At 48.5% G+C, this 26,021-nt stretch overlaps 1 protein-coding gene across 8 annotated transcripts in view; it reads left to right on the top strand.

Annotated features, from left to right (window-relative positions):
- Positions 1–26,021, top strand: part of LOC105497425 (cytoplasmic FMR1 interacting protein 1) — a 120,138-nt gene that overhangs the window by 39,520 nt on the left and 54,597 nt on the right. For all 8 annotated transcript variants that reach the window (XM_024797827.2, XM_071067320.1, XM_011768499.3 and 5 more), the window contains 9 exons: positions 3,465–3,561; positions 3,651–3,779; positions 5,874–5,978; positions 9,852–9,943; positions 11,088–11,205; positions 15,085–15,207; positions 17,034–17,159; positions 24,975–25,141; positions 25,873–26,020. In XM_024797827.2, the coding sequence (XP_024653595.1) occupies positions 3,465–3,561; positions 3,651–3,779; positions 5,874–5,978; positions 9,852–9,943; positions 11,088–11,205; positions 15,085–15,207; positions 17,034–17,159; positions 24,975–25,141; positions 25,873–26,020 (1,105 nt within the window). The remainder of the gene's footprint in view (positions 1–3,464; positions 3,562–3,650; positions 3,780–5,873; positions 5,979–9,851; positions 9,944–11,087; positions 11,206–15,084; positions 15,208–17,033; positions 17,160–24,974; positions 25,142–25,872; position 26,021) is intronic.

The raw sequence follows: 26,021 nt of genomic DNA, 5'->3' as shown, positions 1-26,021 counted from the left end.
TTTGCAAAGCTAGAGCAGACTCTTAGTGCCCTGGCTGTCCTCAGATGTCACGGAGGACCTTCGCGCCCCTGGGAAGACAGACGTGCACAAGCTGTAGGCCTAGCTCACAGAGCACAGGCATCTGGCTCAGGGAGCATCTTGGCAAGGGGGCAGGTGGCCTCTGCAGCCCACCTTGGGCATTGGGGCTGCAGTCCTTGGTGCCAGTCTCTCGCCGGTGGGGGTCCCCGGCACCTGAGCACCATCCAGCAACGTGCAGACGTAGCCCATGCACAGTCACAGGGTGTCTTGGGGTCACACTGCGCTTCCAGGTCCTCTCCCTGGCGGTTTTCTTTTTGGATGTAGAGAGCTTCTGGAGAAGCTAGCCTCTGGAGAGACCGGCAGGAGGGATGGAAGAGGCGGGCATGGCCCGGCGTGTGCTTCCCGAGGATTGTGGGGTGGTGGGCGGCAGACAGGCGTTCGGGGACACAACGGCGCTGTCTCCTGATGCTCTGCTTCGTTTGTGCCCGGTGCTTTTGAAGACATGTTTTGCTGGAATGAGATGCTAATTTCAGTTTCCTCTAGTAAGTAAGGCATCTTAGCTCTAAAATTAAATTCGAAGAGACCTTACTTTGCATCTGAATACGCTCTAGTTATGTTGCATTTTAAATCATACAACTGTTGTTATGTCTTTATAAAAAGAAAAATCCCCACTTGGGACAAAATGAGGCAGCAGTAGGAGTCGAGCTAGGTCAGGCAGAATTTAAGCCTCATTCACGTGAACTAAGGCAGTGTTCCGTTATCACTAAAATCGTCAGCTCTGCACAGAAGCCTAGATCTTCAGAACTAGAGAAGGGTCTCCGGAGTGGGCCTGTGAGCCCCTCTTGGGGCGGACGTCTGAATGGTCCCTGTTTGATGACAGCATCCGTGGGATTCCAGCATCGAGGCTCACTGGTCGCAGTGGCCTCCTGGTCCCAGCCGCACAACCCAGTCGCTGTGTGATTTTGAGCAGCCTTCTTATCCACCACCGTTTTGGCTTTGTCAGGGAAATGGGGAGGTGGCCAGCATCAGTGGTTTTCAATATTTAAAAGTATTTAAAAGTTGTGGGTTTTTTTTTTCCTTTTAGCACTAGCACCTTTATTCTAAAGCCTAGTCTGTAAAACAGTTTACAGATGGGGCCGCTGTGTGCAAAGCTGGGAGAAGGAGGGTTTCCCCTCCAGCAGCCCCGTCCCCAGTGTCTTCACCACCTCCAGGTTCCCCTGAGCACCAGAGAGTGGGCCTGGGCCAGCTCCGTAGCTCTTCCTGCTGCCTCTTCTTCTGACCTCTGTCTGGGACCCCTGTTGGTTCACCCTCCCAGACCATCACCCCCACCCCTCCCAAGACGCCCGCCACACACACACGCACCTAGCTCTTTTGGCACCTGCTGGTAGCTACTAGTATAACCTCCTCTAAGTGCCAATGCCAAGATAACTCGCGTGGTTATGGTGAGGCTTGAGGAAAATAGAAAACAGTATCCTTGACTGTTTCCTTAGTCTCCTCACCTGCCGCCTCAGCAACTACTCAAATCAATAAAGCAAACGTGGTGAGGTGCAATGGCTCACACCTGTAATCTCAGCACCTTGAGAGGCTGAGGCAGAAGGATCACTTGAACCCAGGAATTTGAGACCAGCCTGGGTAACATAGCAAGACCCCATCTCTTAAAAAAAAAAAAAAAAAAAAAAAAAAAAAAAGACATAAGCAAAAAAAACTAGCTGGGTGTGGTGGCGTGAACCTGTGGTCCCAGCTACTGGGGAGGCTGAGGTTGGAGAATCACTTGAGCCCAGGAGGTCGAGGCTGCAGTGAGCTGTGATTGTACCACTATACTCCAGCCTGGGTGACAGAGTGAGACCCTTTGTCTATTTAAAAAAAAAAAAGAAAAGGAAACATGTTTTTGTTGTTGTTGTTTGTTTGTTTTGAGGCAAAGTCTCACTGGCCCAGGCTGGAGTGCGGTGGCACAATCTCGGCTCACTGCAACCTCTGCCTCTCCTGGATTCAAGCAGTTCTCCTGCCTCAGCCTCCCGAGTAGTTGGGATTACAGGCGTGAGCCACCACACCTGGCTAATTTTTGTATTTTTAGTAGAGATGGGGTTTCACCATGTTGGCCAGGCTGGTGTTGAACTCCTGACCTCAAGTGATCCACCTGCCTCTGCCTCTCAAAATGCTGGGATTACTGGCATGAGCCACCATGTCCGGCCGGGAAACATGTTTAAAAAGCCAAGGAATGTTACTGTATCAGTAACATCAGGTTTACAATATTAGGTTTAACTGTATGCAATTGTTTAAAACCCAGTGAAGTAACAGTGGCTTTGAAAAGATTGCAGTTTATTTCTCTGTCTCCTGGAAAGTCCTGAATGAGGTGGTCTGCAGCTGATTGCAGGCTCTCCGGCGTTCAGGACTCGAGGCTCCTGTTGGCCTGCTGCTCTGCTTCAGGTGTTGCCTCCTGGTTCTAGATGGTTGCTGAAGCTCCAGCTGTCATTTCTGCATTCCAGTCAGCAGGCAGAAAGGAGGAAAGACGGGCTCCATGCTCCCTTATGAGTAAACTTTGGAGTGCCTGTCAGTGTCTTGCATTATATCTCATGGCCCCAGTCCTTGGTCACGTGACCACAGCTAGCTGCAGGGTAGGCGAGGTACATGGAATGTGTGAGGCTCCCTGGAACGTGTGTTCCACAGGAATGCAGGGCTCATTCCTAAGGAGGAAGAGGAGGAAGTGATTGCTGGGGTAGGTTATCAGTCTTTGCCATGGTGACTTTTAAAGCTAAACCCCCAAGGCTCTGGGTTGCACAGACCTATCCTTGTGTGGGCCGTTTCCACTGAACTTTCTTGGGGGACAGCCCTAGATGATGGGAATCCTCACACCCCACCTTCACCCTGCTCTGCCAGACCTCGTGGGCTCAGCATGGCCTTGTGGTATTGTATGTCGGGTGTAGCTACAAATTGGTGGCAGGCCAGGGCTCTGTCTCAGGACTTTGGGTACCAGTGGTCCCTGAGGTGGCCTGGGGAGCTGTGGTCCAGAGGGTTCCCGGCAGAGAACCTCAGCAGTGCTGGCCATCTTCATGGCAGGGCTTGTGGGAGTCACGGAGATGGCAGTGGCCCTTCTTAGACTTGGGGTCCAGCCAGCCCTGTGCCCCCCTAGATGAGGTGGGCATCCACCAGTGAAGGGCAGAGACCAGTGTGCAGGGACCCTGCAGGAAGCCCATCGGCTGTGACCAGCAGGGTGGAGAGCTGTCCCCAGCTGTGCAAGACACGTCTAAGTTGGCAGAAGACTGACCTGGAGGGCAGGGCCGGAGACGCCTGAAAAGGCTGAAATCATCACCGGCGTCTGAGGTTGACCCACATTTCTGCAGATGACTGTAGAGGAAGGGGATCCCACTCGAACCAGGCTTTTATTTTTTTATCTTTTTACGTGGCACATTGGCGCATTTTGGGATGAACTCTTCTTGTTTTCAAAGGGCCGCTCAGTTTTTACGTAAAATGGCAGATCCACAGTCCATCCAGGAATCGCAGAATCTGTCCATGTTCCTGGCCAATCACAACAAGATCACACAGGTGAGGCTGGTGTTCGCACACTCGGGCGGATGGGCCGAGCCGCTGGCCGGGCGCCGGGCCCGTGCGTGAGTCTCTTGCTTGTGTTTCAGTCTCTGCAGCAGCAGCTCGAAGTGATTTCTGGCTACGAAGAGCTCCTGGCAGACATCGTGAATCTGTGTGTGGATTACTACGAGAACAGGATGTATTTGACGCCCAGTGAGAAACACATGCTTCTCAAAGTACGTGTGTGGGGACGCCAGCCTGTGGCACTGCTGAGGGACAGCCTTACTCTTGTCAATAGGCTGTGCTTTTCTAGAATCCTTTTGACAGCTGTGTCTTACTTGCACGGTGTCTTGTGTGTGAACAGCGTTCTGCCCTTGCACACAGCCTGCACAACAGGCTCTCAACACACCCCACGAGTGTCACACACTGACCCTGGGAGAAGGTGCTGGCCAGGATGTCTGGGTCAAGGATTCTCTCAGCATTGAGCTGCTTTTTGTTTTATTTTTGAGGCAGGGTGTTGCTCTTGCCCAGGCTGGAGTGCAGTGGCATGATGGCAGCTCACTGTAGCCTCAACCTCCTGGGCTCAAGTGATCCTCCCACCTTGGCCTCCAAAGTAGCTGGGACTACAGGTGCACACCACCACGCCTGGCTAATCTTTAAATTTTTTGTAGAGGGAGAAAATTGCCATGTTGTACAGGCTATCTCAAACTCCTGGGCTCAAGTGACCCTCCTGCCTCAGCCTCCGAAAGCTCTGTGAATACAAGCTTGAGCCACTGTGCCCAGCCTTTTTTTTTTTTTTTTTCTTGAGACAGGGTCTTGCTCTTTCACCCAGGCTGGAGTGCAGTGGTGTGGACACAGCTCACTGTAGCCTCGACCTCCTTGGCTCAAGTGATCTTTCTGCCTCAGGCTCCTGAGTAACTGGGGCCACAGGCACTTGCACCAATGCCCAGCTAAGTTTTTGAATTTTTGTAGATACGAGATCTCACTTTGCTGCCCAGGCTGGCCTTGAACTCCTGGGCTCAAGCCATCTTCTTGGCTTGTCCCCCCGCAAAGTGCTGGGATTACAGGTCTAAGCCACCACACCCAGCCTTTAAGCTGCTTTGTGACAGAAGTTATCCAAGATTCTACTTGTCAAGCATGTGATTCCTGGGACTCTGATACCTTGTGTCACCATAATTAAAGTAGCCTTTTGTTGGTTCACCATATTCTTTATTATTCTGTTCAAATGAGGAAGGTTTCCATCTGCATTTCTCACGGGAAAGATGGTCGGCAGTTCCACCGTTCCCTTTGCTCTGCTCTCCACCTCTGCAGGGTGGCCTTGGGGGACCCTTTGCTGGGTGTCCCACCAGCCCAGCCCCCAGCCTCCTCCTGAGTAGGAGAGCACTGGGAGGCATGCAGGGCTGAAGGAGCACTGTCCATGAGTAGGAGATCATTGGGAGGCATGCAGGGCTGAAGGAGCACTGTCCATGAGTAGGAGAGCACTGGGAGGCACGCAGGGCTGAAGGAGCACTGTCCATGGAGTGCTTTGTGACAGCAGAGACTTTGGGTCTGCACCAGCTGGTGTGGGAGCTGTGGCCGCCAGGTCCTGTGGAGCACTGGAGTGTGCAGGTGGCTAGTCCACATTAAGAATTTTTAGTTTGTGACCAGGCACGGTGGCTCATGCCTGTAATCCTAACACTTTGGGAGTTGAGGTGGGTGGATCACTTGAGGTCAAGAGTTCTACACGAGCCTGACCAACATGGTGAAACCCCATCTCTACTAAAAATGCAAAAACCATTAGTCAGGCGTGGTGGTCATGGGTGCCTTGTAGTCCCAGCTACTTGGGAGGCTGAGGCAGGAGAATCACTTGAACCTGGGAGGCAGAGGTTGCAGTAAGCTGAGATGGTACCACTGCACTCTGGTCTGGGTGACAGAGTGGGACTCTGTCTCAAAAAAAAAAAAAAAAAATTTTTAGTTTGCATACACCGAAACGTAACTGGTTACATGTGACTGCATATTGGACATTACTTTTAATGGCAGAAAAACCGCAATTACTTTTACACCAACCTAATAGCCCTAGAATAGCCCTACTGCTTATGTGAGTTTAGGGTAGAGGATTTGTTTTTTCCGCTTTTAGCAACTGACCTGGAAGCCCAGCCCCGCTTTGTAGCAGTTTCACTGAGGATAAAATGATGCATTTCAAGCACCAGACAAGCAGCCTAAATATAGATCTTTATGATATATTTCAAATTGTGCCTTTGAAATCGTCAGCTGTAACAGTGTAAGTCCTTACGGGTAATTAAATTTGCAGTTGTGAGCTTTATTGCATCATTCATTTTGTGGCTTTTCAGGTCATGGGATTTGGTCTGTACCTGATGGATGGGAGTGTCAGTAACATCTATAAGTTAGATGCCAAGAAAAGAATAAACTTATCCAAAATTGACAAGTACTTCAAGGTGAGTTACATGGTTTTAGATCAATGTTTTTATTGATTTGCATGCAGTTTGAATTTTGGGGAAGTGAGCCCCTGTGTGACCATGATCTATATCAGGAAATGCTGGGGCTGGGTGGAGTCTGGGCCACGCATGTTCTCCTGTCTGCAGAGACAACCGCGCTTTCTCTTTCCTTCTGCCCGGTGCTGGTTTTGCCTGGGTGGAGCTTTATACAGATGGAATTGTGCTATTTTACTCTTTTGTGTCCAGCTGCTGTCCCTAGCCTCTTGTTTGTTAGGTGCATCCTGGAGGAAGTCCATAGCTATAGCTCATAGCTTTCGGTTGTGGTGTAGTTTTCTATCTTACGACCACACCGTAACTTACCCGTTCCGATGTTGGCGGGCTCTCGGACGTTCCTGGGTTTTGGTGAGTCCAAACAGTGCAGCTCTGGTTGACTCTCCTCTGTTGGGTGCATACCCAGGAGAGGGACCGGAGGTCACAGGGCTTATCTGTTTTCAGTGTTAGTAGTTACCTGTGGCCTGATGACTTTCCAGCATAGCTGTCCTGATCTGCATTCCCATCAGCAGTGAGAGAACGCTCTGGGGGTGCCACATCCTTGACAGTACTTAGCACTGTCTTTTTTGGGGTTGGGGGACATCCTGAGGATGCATACATCATTGGGATTGTAATGGCTAGTGTTTCATTGTAGTTTAGTTCACGTTTCCCTAATGGCTTTCCATGTTCTTAGCGCATTCCCTTTGTGATGTGCCACTTCAAGTCTTTGCTCTTTTTTCCCTATTTATAGTTATTTATATATTCTGGATACACGTCCTTTGTTGGGCACAAGTGAGTATTTTTGTTTGTTTTGTTTTGTTTTTGAGACAGGCTCTTGCTCTGTCATCCAGGCTGGAGTGTAGCAGGCCTTGGTGATTCCTCCCACCTCAGCCTCTCAAGTAGCTGGGACTGCAGGCGCTTGCCATCACACCTGGCTAGTTTTTAAACTTTCAGTAGCAATGAGGTCTCCGTATGTTGCCCAGGCTGGTCTCGAACTCCTGGCCTCAAGCAGTCCTCCAGCCCTAGCCTCTCAAAGTGCCGAGATTACGGGCCTGAGCCACTGCACCTGGCCTTACGTTTTAATGTACATGTATTCTCCCCAAAGAGGCTTACCCTTTCACTTTTTCCCAGCTTTATTGCGGTGTAATTGACAAATAAAAATTGTATATGTTTATGGTGTACAGTGTGATGTTTTGATACACATACACATTGTGAAATGATGAATTCAAGCTAATTAACATGTCCATCACCTCACACGCCATTTTTTTGTTTTGTGATGAGAACACTTAAGATCTACTCTTTTAGCATATTTTAAGGATTCAATGCGTTGTTATTAAGCGTAGCTCCCGTGCCACAGGTGAGGTCTTCAACACTTACTGATGCTGCGGAACTGAAACTTTATACGCTTTGACCAATATATTCCCTTCCTCCCCCGCCTCCAGTAGCCTTTTCGCGTTCTCAGTGGTGTCGTTTGCTGAACAGAAGTTCATAATTTTAGTGTAGTCCCATATATGAGTCTTTTCATTAATGTCCACCTAAATCAGTCTTTGTGGCCATCCAGCTCATGGGACGTTTCTGCTGTGTTAGCTTCTAGAAGCATCCTGTGTCCTTTTTCTTTTTTTTTTTTTTTTTTTTTTTTTTTGAGACGGAGTCTCACGCTGTTGCCCAGGCTGGAGTGCAGTGGCGCGATCTGGGCTCACTGCAAGCTCCGCCTCCCGGGTTCCCGCCATTCTCCTGCCTCAGCCTCCTGAGTAGCTGGGACCACAGGCGCCCGCCACCGCGCCCGGCTAATTTTTTTTTTTGTATTTTTAGTAGAGACGGGGTTTCACTGTGGTCTCGATCTCCTGACCTTGTGATCCGCCCGCCTCGGCCTCCCAAAGTGCTGGGATTACAGGCTTGAGCCACCGCGCCCGGCCCTGTGTCCTTTTTCATGTAGACCTAATCCCCCCGGAACTGACTTCTGCGCGTGGTAGGGGGTAGGGATTTTGCGTCCTTGGATCTGTCTCAGTATGGCTCCCCAGTTGGGCCTGCCTGTGTATTGCAAAGCCCATTGTTCTGCAGTGCTGCTCCTCAGGTCGTGAGGCTGTCTGAAGCCCATTGTTCTGCAGTGCTGCTCCTCAGGTCGTGAGGCTGTCTGTGGCTCTGTCCAGGTTCTCTGTCCTGTCCGCAAGCCTCCGTCCCTGCTCCAGGGCCACACTGCCGTAATTGCTGTAGCTTTCTAACAGGACTCCTAATCTGGAAGGGTGTGTCCTCCAGTTTTGTCCTTCAAGATAGTCTCAGATACCATCCCTTCACCTTTGGAAATGCATTTTAGAATTGGTTTCCTGATTTACACACACTATCCCCACAAAGCCATTTTTATTCTTTTTTTTTTTTTTTTTTGAGACGGAGTCTCGCTCTGTCGCCCAGGCTGGAGTGCAGTGGCCGGATCTCAGCTCACTGCAAGCTCCGCCTCCCGGGTTCCCGCCATTCTCCTGCCTCAGCCTCCCGAGTAGCTGGGACTACAGGCGCCCGCCACCTCGCCCGGCTAGTTTTTTTTTTGTATTTTTTAGTAGAGACGGGGTTTCACCGTGTTAGCCAGGATGGTCTTGATCTTCTGACCTCGTGATCCGCCCGTCTCGGCCTCCCAAAGTGCTGGGATTACAGGCTTGAGCCACCGCGCCCGGCCAAAAAAAACATTTTTATTCTTATGGAATATTGACTGGGATTGATTATAGATCCGTTCCGAGAGAACGGACATTTAAAACATTTGAAGCCTTCCTAGGCACAAACATGATCTATTTCTCTATTTATTGAGAACTTTTTCTAGAATTTTTGGGGTAGTACTTTTTTTTTTTTTTTTGAGACGGAGTCTCGCTCTGTTGCCCAGGCTGGAGTGCAGTGGCATGAACTCGGCTCACTGCAACCTCCACCTCCTGGGTTCACGCCATTCTCCTGCCTTATCCTCCCGAGTAGCTGGGACTACAGGTGCCCGCCACCACGCCCGGCTAATATTTTTTTGTATTTTTTAGTAGGGATGGGGTTTCACCGTGTTAGCCAGGATGATCTCGATCTCCTGACCTCATGATCCGTCTGCCTCGGCCTCCCGAAGTGCTGGGATTCCAGGCGTGAGCCACCGCGCCCGGCCTGGGGTAGTACTTTTGTTTAGAGGTCTTGCACATTTTTTGTTAGATTCACTCATGCATATGTTTTTTGGATGCTATTGCAAAGTATTTCTCTTTAAGTTTTTGTATTCTAATTGTTGCTAGTATATAGAAATGCAGTTGCCTGGGCACGGTGGCTTATGCCTGTAATCCCAGCACTTTGGGAGGCCGAGGCAGGTGGATCACGAAGTCAAGATATCAAGACCATCCTGGCCAAGATGGTGAAACCCTGTCTCTACTAAAAATACAAAAAAATCAGCTATGTGTGGTGGTGCTCGCCTATAGTCCCAGCTTCTCAGGAGGCTGAGGCAGGAGAATTACTTGAATCCTGGAGGTGGAGGTTGCAGTGACCCGAGATGATGCCACTGCACTGCAGCCTGGCGACAGAGTGAGACTCTGTCTCAAAAAAATAATAAAAATAAAGAAATACAGTTGATTTTTTTTTAAATGACTGTGGATCTAGCAATTTCGTAGGTTAATTTTAACATTTGAATAGTTTTTATAGATGTTGGTTTTTAAATTGTATTTTGTTTCTCTCAAAGCAAATGTAGACGTTGCTTAGAGTTTTTTTGTAGTGAATCATTTGCAGAGGTAGCATTCAAACCGAAGTAATTATTAGCATTAGTCAGTTTCCTTGTGCTTATGTATTTGGTGACTAAACATACATAATGACCCTATTTTTTTTGTTCTTTGAATACAGCAGCTCCAGGTGGTTCCGCTATTTGGGGACATGCAAATAGAACTGGCAAGATACATCAAGACCAGCGCCCACTACGAGGAAAATAAATCTCGGTAGGAGGAGAGAAAAGCTGCCTGGTTTGAGCTTTCTGCAGTGTCCTCATTGTGTGGTTTTCTTCAGACATCGTGCTTATTTGTCTAGAGATAACACTGTTAACATTCTCAGCCTGGAACTGAATGTCCAGTATTGTTGCCTTTGCCACAGGTGGCTAGTTACATTTAAGTTTATTGAAAAATACAATTGAAATTTTAATTTCCTTATGACAGCCACATTTGAAATGTTCAATAGTTAGTAGCTACTGTGCTGGACAGCACAGATACAGAACATTTTCATCATCCTAGGGTTTCCTGTTGGACAGTGCTGGGGGATAGTCTTTACTTTTAAAAAGGTTGTCTTAAAAAAAAAAAAAAAAGAGGGTGGGGTACGGTGGTTCACGCCTATAATCCCAGCACTTTGGGAGGCCGAGGTGGATGGATCTCTTTAACTCAGGAGTTTGAGACCAGCCTGGGCAACAAGTGAGACCTCATCTTTATGGAAAAATACAAGAATTAGCCAGGCATGGTGGTACAGGCTTGTAGTCCCAGTTACTCGGGAGGCTGAGGTGGGAGGATCACTTGAGTAGTCTGGGAGGTGGAGGTTGCAGTGAGCCGAGATTGCACCACTGCAGTCCAGCCTGGGCAACAGAGCAAGACCCTGCCTCAGAGAAAAAAAGAAGAAACTGACGGTGTGTCAGCTGTGACATCTGCAGACAATGTGGCCCTAGATCCTAAACTGTGTATCATCTTACTCTGGAGAACTATAAAGATCCTCAGCACAGTTCCAGATGCTGGCAGACACTCCTCCCCACTGCAGACTCTGCAGAGCCATCAGAGTCTTGGGGGAGGCTTTCACTGACTTGCCAAGCACTGCCCGTAGCCAACCCGCGGTCACCATTCAGCCATGATTTTGACAAACGAAGTTGCAGCTCAGTCTCAGGGGCAAGAAACCTTTTCAGTAAAGGACAGACAGCAAATACTTTAGGCTTTACAGGCCACAGGTGGTCTCCATCAGATAATTCTTCTGTGTTGTTTTTTTAACAACCCTTTAAAAATGTAAAAGCCATCTGGCTCCGGCGCCAAACCAGGCATCCTGAGCTGCCCCGGTGCCGCGACCTGCCGGCGCCGCTGCAGGTAACGCAGGTGCCTTCTCTCCACACAGATGGACGTGCACATCCTCCGGCAGCAGCCCTCAGTACAACATCTGCGAGCAGATGATCCAGATCCGCGAGGACCACATGCGCTTCATTTCGGAGCTGGCGCGCTACAGCAACAGCGAGGTGGGCCCGCGACCGGAGCCACGTGGGCACCCGAGGGTCGCCTGTGTGCGTTTGCACCCAGATCTGAGGTTTAATCGCTTTGAAAAACAGTTTACTACCAGATACAATCATATGTCACATAATGACATGGACAGGTTCTGACATGTGTCATTAGGCAGTTTCATCACTGTGGGAGCGTCATCGTGTTCTCGTGCTAGCCTGGATGGTACAGCCTGCAGCACACCTGGGCCGCAGGGCACAGCCAGTGGCTCCTGGGCCCCACACCCATGGAGCACGCTGCTATGCTGAAGACTTTGGGTAGTTGTAACACAGTGATATGTATTTGTGTATCTAAATCTATCTAAACATAGAAAAGGTACAGTGAAAAGATGGTGTTATAATCTTATGGGACCACCATTCTGTTTGCTGTCATTGATCAAATGTGGTGCATGACTGTACTTCAAAAGCACCTATTATAATTGACAAGGCAGTGAAATTAGTGTTGTCTCTGTTGAGCTGTACAAAAAGCATCTTTTTTTTTTTTTTTTCAGAAAAACATAGGGATCCCAAGAGAAAGGACAGAGACCAGATAGTTAATTGATTAAATGGCATTTCCTAGTCTAGTACTGTGATTCCAGCAGCTCGAAAGATGGTTGGAGAAGGGAGGACACTGGGAAAAGACAGGGTGATTCTGACCCGGGGCCCCTTTAAGTCTAGAAAGAAAGAAGTCCTGAGGCCAGAGGTGAGCAGGAACCTCTGGGTGGCTGTCAGGAGACATCCCAGGGCACTGGGTCCATGTGTCCAGGAGGTGGGCCTGGAGTTGGGCGCAGAGGACACGTGCTTTCTCTTTAGTTCCTTCCAGCTTTGCAGCTGGGTTTGCCACATCGGCATTTTGGTCACTCCCATTCTCCTCACCCAGGTTTGCTCCGAGCCAGCGCTGCTGGCGTGTCTGTGCTGCAGATTGCCGGCAGGGACTGCGGGGTTTCAGGGCATACACCCAGGCTGCTTTGCAGGACTGGTTAGTCCCTCAGGGCCTCAGGAGGACCATTAACCTTAGTGGGGACAACTCTGGAGATGTTGGCCCCACCCACTGCAGGATGATGAGCACCCCTGTGCCCCACCCACCATGGTTACCAGTCATCATGTAACCAAACTGACTGACAAAGAGCCCAGTAGTCCAGGTATCTTGGGGTACCTGCTGCTTCTAACACACACCACTGGCAAGTGTTTGGGCATGTTAGACAAGGAGGCTGTTCTGGGTGAGTCAGTGCGTGGTGAGCAAGTGGGAGGCCTAGGACATTACTGTGCACTGCTCTGGCCTTTATGAACACTGTGTGCTTAGGCTGTGCTAAAGTTTTTTTTTTTTTTTTTGGAGATGGAGTCTTGCTCTGTCGCCCAGGCTGGAGTGCAGTGGCGCGATCTCGGCTCACTGCAAGCTCCGCCTCCCAGGTTCACGCCATTCTCCTGCCTCAGCCTCCCGAGTAGCTGGGCCTACAGGCGCCCGCCACCACGCCCGGCTACTTTTTGTATTTGTAGTAGAGACGGGGTGTCACCGTGTTGGCCGGGATGGTCTCCATCTTCTGACCTCGTGATCCACCCACCTTGGCCTCCCAAAGTGCTGGGATTACAGGCGTGAGCCATGGTGCCCAGCCTGTGCTAAATTTTTAAAAAGGCTTTTTTTTTCTTTAATAATGAATTAGCCTTAGCTTACTGTAACTTTTTTACTTTATAAACTTTTTACTTTTAAAAAGAGCTTTTTGGCTTTTGTAATAACACTTTGCTTAAAACACAAACACATTGTATACCTGTGCAAAAATATTTTCTTTCTTTATATCTTATTCTATAAATAATTTTTCTACTAAGAAGTTTTTGTTTTTTCCCTTTTGAGCTTTTTCGTTAAAAACGAAGACCTAAATGCACACAGCAGCCTACTCAGGGCCAGGATCATCAAGACGTCACTAGGCAGTAGGAATTCTTCCACCGCATTATAATTTTACGGGACCACCATCATGTATGTGGTCTTGTTGACTGGAGCATCCTTAGGTGGCATCTGAGTGTAATTGGTTCTTTGGCATTGTCTAAGGTAACAAATCAGTTTTTTTCTGAGTACAGTTTTTTTTTTTTTTTTTTTTTTTTTTTGGTGAGATGAGGGTCTTGCTCTGTCACTCAGGCTGGAGTGCAGCGGCGCCATCTCAGCTCACTGCAAGCTCTGCCTCCTGGGTTCACGCCATTCCCCTGCCTCAGCCTCCCGAGTAGCTGGGACTGCAAGCGCCTGCCACCGTGCCCGGCTAGTTTTTTTTTTTTTTTTTGTATTTTTAGTAGAGACGGGGTTTCACTGTGTTAGCCAGGATGGTCTTGATCTCCTGACCTCGTGATCCGCCCGTCCCATCTCAGCCTCCCAAAGTGCTGGGATTACAGGCGTGAGCCACCGCACCCAGCCTCTGAGTACAATTTTAAGGTGATTCCACTTTAGGTTTGTTGATTTTCTTTTTTCTGAAAGCTGAACATCCTGGTGAATGACGCCAGTGTAATTTGATTTATGTCATTATTAATTATTATATGTCATTATTAATCTCGTTGTTTTGTTTGTTTGTTTGTTTTTTTGAGACGGAGTCTCTCTCTGTTGCCCGGGCTGGAGTGCAATGGTGTGATCTTGGCTCATTGCAACTTCCACCTCCCGGATTCAAGCGATTCTCCTGCCTCAGCCTCCCAAGTAGCTGGGACTCCAGGTGCGCGCCACCACACTTAGCTAATTTTTGTATTTTTAGTAGAGATGGGATTTCACCATGTTGGCCAGGATGGTCACCATCTCTTGACCTTGTGATTTGCCCACCTCAGCCTCCCAGAATGCTGGGATTACAGGCATGAGCCACCATGCCCAGCCGTGATCTAGTCGTAAAAGAGCAATGCCAGCACTACTAATTACAGTGACTAGAAATTGCTTTAGGATTTGTTTTGCAGGTGATTTTGCCCTTGAGCTTCTGAGAGGATTTTTTTTTTTTTTTTTTTTTTTTGAGATGGAGTTTTGCTCTTGTTGCCCAGGCTGGAGTGCAATGGTGTGATCTCGGCTCACTGCAATCTCTGCCTCCTGGGTTCCAGCAATTCTCCTGCCTCAGCCTCCAGAGTAGCTGAGATTACAGGCATGCGCCACCACGCCCAGCTAATTTTTTGTATTTTTAGTAGAGGTGGGGTTTCACTGTGTTGGCCAGGATGATCTCGAACTCCTGACCTCAGGCAATCCACCTGCCCCAGCCTCCCAAAGTGCTGGGGTTACAGGCGTGAGCCATCGCACCTGGCCCCTCACTCAGAGGATTTTAAGTCACACCATGGTGTTTAGAATTGCTCAGGGTGGGGCCTCTCAGTGGTCATGCTGTGGATTCCATGCAGGTTCCCGCCATTGTTTTATTTTGCTTTTCACTTTTAGGGATTGCATTTCCCATCTCATTTAATTCTGTCCCCTAATTATATAAAATATTTCTGTGGTTCTAATGTCACATCTATAAAAAGATATATTCAAAGAAGCTTGCCTTCTCCACGCTGTCCCTCCCCATAGGTCACGTTTTTAAATTTAGGGGGTTATTTGATAGAAGCAAACCCACGTGACTTGTGTGTTGCCCTTCCCCAGCCTAGTGGAAGTGCGCCAAGCCCACGCGTGTTACAGCCCCGCGCCCGGCCCGCGGTTCCCCGGGCGGTGGCGGTGGCAGTGGCCTGTCCCTTGCTCGGTGCTGTGCAGCACACCCGTGGCCACCTTTTTCCCGGGAGGAGGGTCCAGCACCCACGGCGTTTTTTATTTTCACGGGTGTGACTTCGGGGTGGATTCTCAGGGTGGATCCCTGGGGTGGGGGGCTTGGTGGGTGGGGGGTTGCGGGTTTCCCACGGGGCCGTGCCCGCCTTGTGCAGGTGGTCACGGGCTCGGGCCGCCAGGAGGCCCAGAAGACGGACGCGGAGTACCGGAAGCTCTTCGACCTGGCGCTGCAGGGCCTGCAGCTGCTGTCGCAGTGGAGCGCGCACGTGATGGAAGTGGTAGGCCCCGCCCCGCCCCCAGGCCCCGCCCCGCCCCCAGCTCCCCGCCCCGCCCCCAGCCACGCGCCAAAGCTGCCTCGGGCACTTGATTCACATTAACTTTTGGTCTTTGGGCTTTTTATTTTTGGCCCCAGAAAGACAAGAACATCTACCAGTAGAAATGTTTCCAAGATTATTTTAAGTACATTTCATTTATGTGTGTTATAAATATAAGGGCCTCATTTTAAAAAAACATCTTGATAGAATTAAATTTCTACCATTGTGATGGTCTTTAAGTCTCTCTTTTTGAGACAGAGTCTCACCCTGTCGCTTAGGCTGGAGTGCGGTGGTGCAAACATACGTCACTACAGCCTTGACCCCCCACCCCAAGCGATCCTTCTGCCTCAGCCTCCCCAGCGCTGGGACCACAGGTGTGCACCCGGACGCCTGGATACTTTTTTTTTTTTTTTTTGAGATGGAGTTTTGCTATTGTTGCCCAGGTTGGAGTGCAATGGTGCGATCCCGGCTCACTGCAACCTCTGCCTCCCGGGTTCAAGTGATTCTCCTGCCGCAGCCTCCCAAGTAGCTAGGATTACAGGCGCCCACCACCACTCCTGGCTAATTTTTTTGTATTTTTAGTAGGGACGGTATTTCACCATGTTGGCCACGCTGTTCTCAAACTCCTGACCTCAGGTGATCCACCCACCTCAGTCTCCCAAAGTGCTAGGATTACAGGCTTGAGCCACGGCGCCCGGCCTAGTTTTTTGTTTGTTTATTTTTTGTACAGACAAGGTCTCACCGTGTTGGCCAGGCTGGTCTCAAACTCCTGGCCTCAAGCCATCTGCCTGCCTGGGCCTTCCAAAGTGCTGGATTACAGATGTGAGCCATTGTACCTGGCCAATTCTCATTTTTTCATTTAAATTTTATTTTGCTTTAAATATTTACTTGTATTGATGCATAACAGGGGTACATAGTTTCAGGATACATGTAATAATTTAATACAGTCATACAATTTGCAAAGTTCTAATTGGTGTGCGTGGGATGTCCATCGCCATAAATATTTGTCCTTATGCCAGAAAAATTCGAGTTCTTCCCTATCTATTCTGAAATGTACCATAAATTATTTTAATTAATAGTCACCCTAACTGATCTAACACTAGATCTTATTTCTAATATCAAACCGTATATTTGTACCCATTAATGTTGCTTCATCCCCCGCGTTTTTAAGATAACGTTTTCTCTTTGGAGCTCCAGCCGTCAATGTCTCAATATCTTTTGTTGAACATTAGTAAATTATTTCTGGTGCCATATAAAGATTTGGATGCCTGTAATTCATAAAAGATTTTCCCTTTTGTGATTTATTTTGATCACATAAAAATGATCAAATTGGAAGAGTACATGATCATTTGAAAGGCAGAATCTTTACTTATTATTTTACTTTCCATAGAGATGAGGCCTCACTTTATTGCTCAGGCTGATCTTAAACTGGGCTCAAGGGATCCTCCCACCTCAGCCTCCCAAAGTGCTGGGGTCATAGGCATGAGCCACCATGCCTGGCCCAGAATCCTTTTTAAAATAATGATGAAATGCCTAGAGTCTTAGATACTCAGCACTCACTATCCAGGCTATTTTGCTGGGTAGGTTTTTTAAATGAGAGGTTACGGGACCAGGATCTTTTGCCCATCTGTGGAGATGGACGGTGTGTGTGTCCTCACGTGTGACTTTTCAGAATGCAGCAAAGGTTCGAAGGCTGGCCTTCTGGCTTTGGCCACCATCGTGTGAGTCAGACCAGACGCCAGGCATTTTGCATGCAATATGGAACAGCTCTGCTCTTTTGGCTGCTGCAGTATTCCTGGAAGCTTGTGCACCCCACCGACAAGTACTCCAACAAGGACTGCCCGGACAGCGCGGAGGAGTACGAGCGGGCCACGCGCTACAACTACACCAGCGAGGAGAAGTTCGCCCTGGTGGAGGTGAGGACCCTTGGCCGCTCGCTCCTCCTCGTGTCGCTCTGACCTCACACTGGCTTCTCTGTCAAAAGCAAAAACATGAACCAACTGCCTGTTTCCTCGTTGCTTCTGTGTGGGCACCCCTTTCCGTCTGGCAGAGTAGTCAGAGTAGAGTGCGTTAGGGGAGCAGCGGCCGCCGGTGCTGGGTCTGCGCCGAAGCTCCCTGTGGGTGGGTCTGGACTCCTGGACCTGCATCTGGATGGAGAGCAGTGTGGGGTGCGGGGAGGGGAGGTGAAAGAGGTGTGGCCCTGCTGAGAGAGAAGAGCTGTCCTGCTCTCCTGTGAGGCTGGCGCTGCACTCCCCTGTGAGCCTTTCCATGGGCAGCTCTTCATTCCAGCATCAACCGGTATCTTTTCTTTCATAGCTGTGCTTCTCCTGTGCTGAGAAATCTTTGCATACTCGCAGGTCCTGAAGGTATTCTGCAGTGCTTTCTGGATACTTCACTCTGCTTTCACTCTGAGATGCGAATTTCACCTGAAGTTAATTTTTGAAACAATTCCGTCCACCCCGCACGCTGCCACCTTTGTAGCTGGCCACGTGACAAGGCATGTGTGGCCGTTTCTGCTCGCTCTAACCCAGCTCGGTTGCTGTCTGTTGCCCAGTACCACCCTGTGACTCTGTAGTCATCTACCCTGTCCGGGAACGCGCGTCTTTTCTGTCTTCTAGACTTCCTTGGCTGTTCTTCCCCACTGTAGTTTCATATTCATTTTAGAGTCAGCTTTTCCTGTCCCACAGTGAAGATTTTAATCAGGATATGAACAATCCTACGGATCGTGACAGGAGAACTGACAAAGTCTCATACAGTCGGCCCTCCGTGTTCTAGGGTTCCACCTCCGTGGATTCAACCAACCTTGGGTCAAAAATATTCAGAAAGAAAAAATAACAACAGTAAAAAGTAATAAAAATGTTAAAAACTACAGTATAATAACTATTTCTATAGCGTTTACATTGTGTTAGGGATTTGGGTAATCTAGAGATGATTTAAAGCATGCTAGACGATGTGCCTAGGTTACATGCAAATACTACACTGTTTTATCGAGTTGTTTTTTGGGTTTTTTTTTTTTTTTTTTTTTTTTTGAGACAGAGTTTTGCTCTGTCGCCCAGACTGGAGTGGGGTGGCATGATCTTAGCTCACTGTTTTAGCCTCAGCCTCCTGGACTCAAGCAATCCTCCCACGTCAGCCTCCTGGTTAGCTGAAACTACAGGTGCATGCCACCATGCCTGGCTAATTTTTATGTTTTTGGTAGAGACAGGGTGTTGCCAAGTTGCCCAGGCTCGTCTCAAACTCCTGAGCTCAAGCAGTCCGCCCACCTCAGCCTCCCAAAGTGCTGGCATTGCAGGTGTGAGCCACTGTGCCCAGCCAAAATTTTCGAGTTTTTTGACATAAGCTTTTTCGTAGTAAATTCTCATCTTATTTTGGTAGAAGCTTTTCTTTTTTCACATAACCATACAGTTCACCCATTTGAAGTGTAAAATTCAATGCTTTTAGCACATTCACAGAGTTGTACAATCACAATCAAATTTAGAACAAAAAGAAATGCCAGCTCATTATCAGTCACCCTTCATTCTTCCCTCAACCCTTTGCAGCCACCACCCTGCTTTCTGACCCCGTAGATTTGCCTCTTTTGGGCATTTCATATGAGTAGGTCATACCCTGTGTGGCCCTTTGTGACTGGCTGCTTCCTTCACTTAGCATAATTTTCTTTTTTTTTTTTTTTCTTTTTTTTTTTTGAGATAGAGTCTTGCTCTGTCGCTCAGGCTGGAGTGCTGTGGTGCCATCTCGGCTCACTGCAAGCTCTGGTTGCCGGGTTCACACCATTCTTCTGCCTCAGCCTCCCAAGAAGCTGGGACTACAGGCTCCCGCTACCACACCCGGCTAATTTTTTGTATTTTTTTTCAGTCAAGACAGGGTTTCACCATGTTAGCCAGGGTGGTCTCGATCTCCTGACCTCATGATCCGCCTGCCTCGGCCTCCCAAAGTGCTGGGATTACAGGCGTGAGCCACCATGCCCGGGTTTTTTTTTTTTTCCTTAAGATGGAGCCTCGCTCTGTCGCCCAGGCTAGAGGGCAGTGGCTCAATCTCAGTTCACTGCAACTTCTTCCTCCCGGGTTCAAGCGATTCTTGTGCTTCAGTCTTCATGAGTGGCTGGGATTACAGACACCCACCCGGCTAATTTTTGAATTTGTACTAGAGACAAGGTTTCATTATGTTGGCCAGGCTCGTCTCAAACTTCTGACCTCAGGTGATTCACCTGCCTTGGCCTCCCAAAGTGCTGAGATTACAGGCATGAGCCACCATGTCAGGCCACTTAGCATAATTTTCAAGGTTCACACAGGTATCACTGTTTTGTTCTGTTTATTGCTGAATAATATTCCATTACATGGAAATATTACTTTGTATTTATCCATCCATCAGATGATAGACATTTGGGTTATTTCTACCTTTTTGCTATTATTAATAAAGTTGTTGAGAACTTCTTCTTCTTGTTTTTTTTGAGACAAGGTCTCACTCTTACCCAGCTGGAGTGCAGTGGCAGGATTATGGCTTAACTGCAGTCTCAGTCTCCTGGGCTCAGGCAATCCTCCCTCTATAGCCTCCCAAGTAGCTAGGACCACAGGCACATACCACCATGCCCGATTAATTTTTAAATTTTTTGTGGAAATGGGATCTCACTATGTTGCCCAGTCTGGTCTTGAACTCCTGAGCTCAAGTGATCCTCCTGCTTTGACTTCCCAAAGCGCCGGGATTAGAGGTGAGCCACCATGCCCAGCCTCTATGGCCTTTCATGTACGAGTTTTTGCGTAGATGCTGGTTTTGATTTCTTTTGATTGTATAGCTAAAAATGCAATTACTGGATCATAACAGCACATTTAGCTTTTGAGGAACTACCAGATAGTGGCAGCACCATTTCTCCTTCTTACCAGCAGTATGTGAGGGTTCCAGTTTCCCCACATCCACACCAAACTTGTTACCATATGTCTTTTTGATTCTAGCCATCCTAGTGGGTGTGAGGTGGTATTTCATTTCCTTGCACTTTTGATTTGCATTTTTCTAACAAGTAAGGATGTTAAACATCTTTTTATGTGCTTGTTGGCCATTTGTGTGCATTATTTGTAGAAATGTCTATTCATATCCTTTGCTCATTTTTAATTAGGTTATCTTTTTTATTATTGAGTTGTAAGAGTTCCTTATACATTCTAAATATCAGTTCCTTACAGCCATGGGATTTTCAGTATCTTCTCCCATTCTGTGGTTGTCCTTTTTGTTTCTTAATGGAGTCTTTTGAGACACACAAGGTTTTGATTTTGATTATGTCTGATTTATCTGTTTTTCTTACGTTGCTTATGCTTTTGGCATCATATGTAAGAAACCATTGTGTAACCCAGGTCATGATTTACTCCTGTGTTTCTTTCTAAAAGTCTTTTTTTTTTTTTTTTTGAGACAGAGTCTTGCTCTGTCACCCAGGCTGGAGTGCAGTGGCGTGATCTCAGCTCACTGCAACCTCTGCCTCCCTGGTTCAAGCGATTCTCCTGCTTCAGCCTCCCAGGTAGCTGGGATTACAGGCATGTGTCACCACACCCAGCTAATTTTTGCATTTTTAGTAGAGGCAGGGTTTCACCATGCTGGCCAGGCTGGTCCCGAACCCTTCACCTCAGGTGATCAGCCTGTCTTTGCCTCCCAAAGTGGTAGGATTACAGGCGTGAGCCACCGCGCCCAGCCTCTTCTAAAAGTTTTTAGTTTTAGCTCCTAATTGAAATGTATTTTCCACTTTGAGTGGATTTTTATACAGTGTGTGACCAGGTTGTGTCAGGAGCCCTGCAGACCACCCTCCATCCCCCTGACTGGCTGGGAGGACTCTCAGGGCTTAGTAGTTGTTGCACTGAAGGTTATGACTCCTTGCAGCCGAAAGACAGTCAGATCAGCAAAGGGAAAAGGCACAAGGGTGGAGTCCAGAGAAGCCAAGTGTAAACTTGTAGGTGTGCCCTGCTAGTGGAATTGCACGGGATGCGCTTATTTCTCCCAGTGATGATGTGTGACAGCACACGCAAAGTGTGGCTCAGCAGGGCAGCTCCCCAGAGCCTTGGGGTCCTGGGTTTTCACTGGGGGCCAGTCACGTGGCTGACCTTGGCTACTCAGACTCTAGGCCCTCAAAACACACACAGGAGGTCACCATGAGTCACCTTGTTAGCAGAGACTGTCTGGTCAGAGTGGTACAGCAGTAGGCCCTGGGTCCCAGGCTCACAAGAACATACTCTCTAGACAGGACACTCCCAAGGCTCAGAGCTGGTTCCTGGGATGGCCTCAGTCAGTCCTGAAGACGGGCCTTTCTTGGGGATGTGCAGAGTTTCACTCTCCCCAGCCTGCTGAATTAACCCTTTCCTGCTGGCGGGTCCACCTGGATTCTCTCGCATGTACATATCCGGTTGTCAGTACTGTTTGTTGAAAAGATGGTCTTTCCCCATTGAATTGTTTTGGCACCCGATTGAAAATCAATTGTGAGTTAACTTCTGGACTCAATTCTATCCCATTGACTCCGTCCTCTGTCTATGAGTATTTTCTCGTAGTCTCTTAATCTGTCTATAAACTGCTGATGTTCCCTTTTTCATTCTTAATGCTGGTAATTCGTGCTTCTGTCTTTTTTTTTTTTTTTTTTTTTTTTTGAGACAGAGTCTCACACAATCTCAGCTTACTGCAATCTCCACCTCCCAAGTTCAAGCTACTTCTGGCTAATTTTTGTATTTTTAGTAGATACGGGGTTTCACCGTGTTGGCCTGTCTGGTCTTGAACCCCTGACCTCAAGTGATCCGCCTTCTTCGGCCTCCCAAAGTGCTGGGATTAAAGGCGTGAGCCACCGCACTTGGCCTGCTTCTCTTTTTTCTTTGTTATTCTTGCTGGGCATTTATTTTTAGTTTTTTTTTTTTTTTTTTTTTTTGAGACGGAGTCTCACGCTGTTGCCCAGGCTGGAGTGCAGTGGCGCGATCTCGGCTCACTGCAAGCTCCGCCTCCCGGGTTCGCGCCATTCTCCTGCCTCAGCCTCCTGAGTAGCTGGGACTACAGGCGCCCGCCACCGCGCCCGGCTAATTTTTTGTATTTTTAGTAGAGACGGGGTTTCACTGTGGTCTCGATCTCCTGACCTTGTGATCTGCCCGCCTCGGCCTCCCAAAGTGCTGGGATTACAGGCTTGAGCCACCGCGCCCGGCCTTTATTTTTTATTATTTATTTACTGAACAGCTTTGTCTTTGTTGATCACCCTTGATTATATGCTTGTTTTCTGTTTCATTAACTGTTGCATTTATTTATTTTGAGACAAAGTCTTGCTCTGTCACCCAGGCTGAAGTGCAGTGGCACCATCTTGGCTCACTGCAAGCTCCGCCTCCCAGGTTCAAGCAATTCTCCTGCCTCAGCCTCCCAAGTAGCTGGGACTACAGGCATGCAGCACCACACCCAGCTAATTTTTGTATTTTCAGTAGAGACGGGGTTTCACCATATTGGCCAGGCTGGTCTCAAACCGCTGACCTCATGATCTGCCGCCTTGGCCTCCCAAAGTGCTGGGATTACAAGCGTGAACCACCGCACCCAGGTGCTTTTAGTTCTTTTTCTTCTATTTTGGGGGGAGTTTATTTTGGTGTTTGTAATTTGTGATGAATGTTTGGTAAGTATTATGATTTTTATCCTTTTTACTTTTCTAATGCAGGCATCTAAAGCTCCCGGTTTACTGTTAACTTGCCTTTTCCTTCTTCCTGTAAGCTTGAATATGTAGTATTGTCATGTTCACTTAAAATGGGTTGTTCCTCGTTTGGTTTTTTAAATAGAACTTTTCTTTTTTTCTTTTTTGTTGATTAGAAAAGCAACATAAAATCATCAAACCATTTTCCAAAGTAAGCGTGCGAAAAACCCAGGCGTGGCATTAGGAAGGCCCAGTGCCCGCGGTGCCATCACAGAAACGGCGCCGAGCAGCTGAGTGCGCTTTCTTCCAGACTTTTTCCTTTCTAAAATTTTCATTATTTTAATTGCATGTAGACCATGAGTCTTACATGAAAACAGTCTATTTGGAAATTCTTTACATTATTGAAGGGGGAATTAAAAACAGACTGTCAACTTTTCCACCTGAAAATTTTATGAAAAAGAAAAGCACCAAAATCATATAAGTCATGTTTCATGTACTTGTCGGACACGTCTACATTTACCCATGAATCAGGCTGTTTATAAAGCCATAGTGAGGAACACAAAAGGGGTGAATAAAACCCAGAAAGTGATGGAGGGAGACTGTGTGAAGTCTTGGGGAAACACATTTGTGTTCTTGGTAAGCGAACTTCAAACCAACAGATTTAATAAGAGTAAGAATACGCTTAGCCAAGCATGGTGGCGCCTGCCTGTAGTCCTGGTTACCCAGGAGGCTGAGGCAGGAGGATCGATTGATCCTGGGAGGTCAAGGCTGCAGTGAACTGTGATCATGCCACTGCACTCCAGCCTAGGCGACAGAGCAAGACCCTGTCTCAAAAAAGGAATCTGTCAAAAACTTTAACAAAACCAAAAAACAAAAAAACCTTTTGAAATGATTACTGTAGACTGAAGAGCATTTTCAGATGCTGAAGTAGGGTTTTTGTTTTGTTTTGAGACAGCGTCTCGCTCTATCACCCAGGCTGGAGTGCAGTGGCATCGTCACGGCTTACTGCTGCCTCAAACTCCTATGTTCAAGTGATCCTCCCGGCTCAGCCTCCTGAGTAGCTGGGGCTGCGGGCTCATGCCACCACATCTGGCTAATTTTTAAATTTTTTGGAGAGACGGGGTCTGGCCATTTTGTTCAGGCTGATCTTGAACTCTGGTCTCAAGTGATTCTCCCACCTCAGCCTCCCAAAGTGCTAGAATTATAGGTGTGAGCCACTGTGCCTGGCCGAAGAAGGGTTTTTAAGATTTTACCAGATATATTAGTCTTAGGTACAGCATTCTAGTTAAAAAATAAAAAGAAGAATTATGTTTCTCTGGTGCTATTAGATGTTCTGCTTTGGTGTCTTATACGTCAGGCGTCCACACGGCAGGTGGACTTGGGGTAAGTGTGTCTTGCTCTGCCTCACTTGCTGCTTTCAGAGAGATTTGTGGGTCTCACATAGCTATCGTGAAGTTGGCTGTATAAATATTTATAAACTGCAAAAGCAGCAAGAAAGCTCATGCAATTGTAAAAGTCATGCTTGGTTTGTGCCCTTCAGTTGTTTAGTCAGAAAGTAATAAAGCACAGTGTAATTACAAAATTACTGTCTGGAAACAGGGAAGTAATGAGCCCTGGCACCATTCTTCTGTCCCAGGAATTACTTTGGAAGCTCTTTGTCGTGTAATTATGTTCCGTCAAAGTCTTCCAGGCTGTTTCTGTGAATGGTAATTCACTGTGCCTTTGTTGTGAACAATATGGGATTTGGGCTACAACCTCTTGTAACTTCTTTTCTAGTTAATATCACGCCTGCTTTCCTGAGTCTTTTTCTTCTTTCCCATTTGAATTCCATCACAGGAGGGTGTGCCAGGGTGGATGCGTGTGTGTTTCGAGTCAGATGCATCCCTGTCCTCCAGAGGCTGACGGTCTGATTGGGAGTCAGATGCGGGCACAGTTCCATTGACTACGGCTTTGGAGAAGACGTTTTGGGGCAGGGCAGCTGCAGGGCAGGAACGTGGGAGGGCATAGGAGAGGTGCCGTGGGCGAGGAGGAGCAGCCCCTGGCATATGCCAGACAGAGGAGGCTTGGTGCCGCCCTCAGAAGGCCGTCCTTGTTGCTGTGTCCCCCGCAGGTGATCGCCATGATCAAAGGCCTGCAGGTGCTGATGGGCAGGATGGAGAGCGTGTTCAACCACGCCATCCGGCACACCGTCTATGCTGCACTGCAGGACTTCTCCCAGGTGACCCTCCGGGAGCCGCTGCGGCAGGCCATCAAGAAGAAGAAGAATGTCATCCAGAGGTCAGCCTTCCCTACGCCCTGTGCCCGCTGTGCCCACACGTCCTCGGACGAACTCGGGTTCAAACAACAGGAGCGTTAAATTCTCAAAAATGATTTCAATACATTTATCTTCAACCTCCAGATGCTCTTGGTGAATTACCTCTAAAAGTAATGCATGGGTCCAATGATTAACCCAAACAGTGGACAGTAAGTCAACTGCAGGGTGTCTGGGGAGTCCGAGGACGCCGGGACAAGGTGCATTTATCCCAGGCTCACAGTGCCTGTGGGGGTCTCTGCACGGTGGAGCCCTGTTGGTGACGAGGCTGTGTTCCAAACCAGTCGAGAGACACGCCCAGGCTCCGGTCATGCGGGTGACTTCATGTCCCTGTTGGTTACTGGGGACAGCCAGCTGCAGGCAGGTGGGACCCAGCTCTGCTCTGGCCGGAGGCTGTGTTCTGCCCTCTCCCTGCCCCCAGCGTGGCTCGGAGCCACCTCACTGCTGCCCTGGGCTAACAGATGCCAACTGCAGCCCGGGCAGTCTTCTGGGAGTAGTGACACTCTCCAGAAGGCAGCCTCCTTTTAAACCTTCCTGTTGGGCCGGTCCATTACCACATCCCTCCGTGGCCCCCGCAGTAATTTGTATTTTCATGGGGGCTGTTCTGAGAGCCCGGTAGTTGGGCAAGGAGATGGCATGATTGTGAGGCTGGGGGTCTTGGCCTCCGGGCCTTGCTGATCACTTGGTGGGTGTTCAGTGTCCTGCAGGCCATCAGGAAGACCGTGTGCGACTGGGAGACGGGGCACGAGCCCTTCAATGACCCAGCCTTGCGGGGCGAGAAGGACCCTAAGAGCGGCTTCGACATAAAAGTGCCGCGCCGCGCCGTGGGACCCTCCAGCACCCAGG

The sequence above is a fragment of the Macaca nemestrina genome, chromosome 7, assembly GCF_043159975.1.
Source record: "Macaca nemestrina isolate mMacNem1 chromosome 7, mMacNem.hap1, whole genome shotgun sequence".
Lineage (NCBI taxonomy): Eukaryota > Metazoa > Chordata > Mammalia > Primates > Cercopithecidae > Macaca > Macaca nemestrina.
Note: the sequence above shows the minus strand (reverse complement) of the source record. Positions and strands in the feature narration are given on the sequence as shown.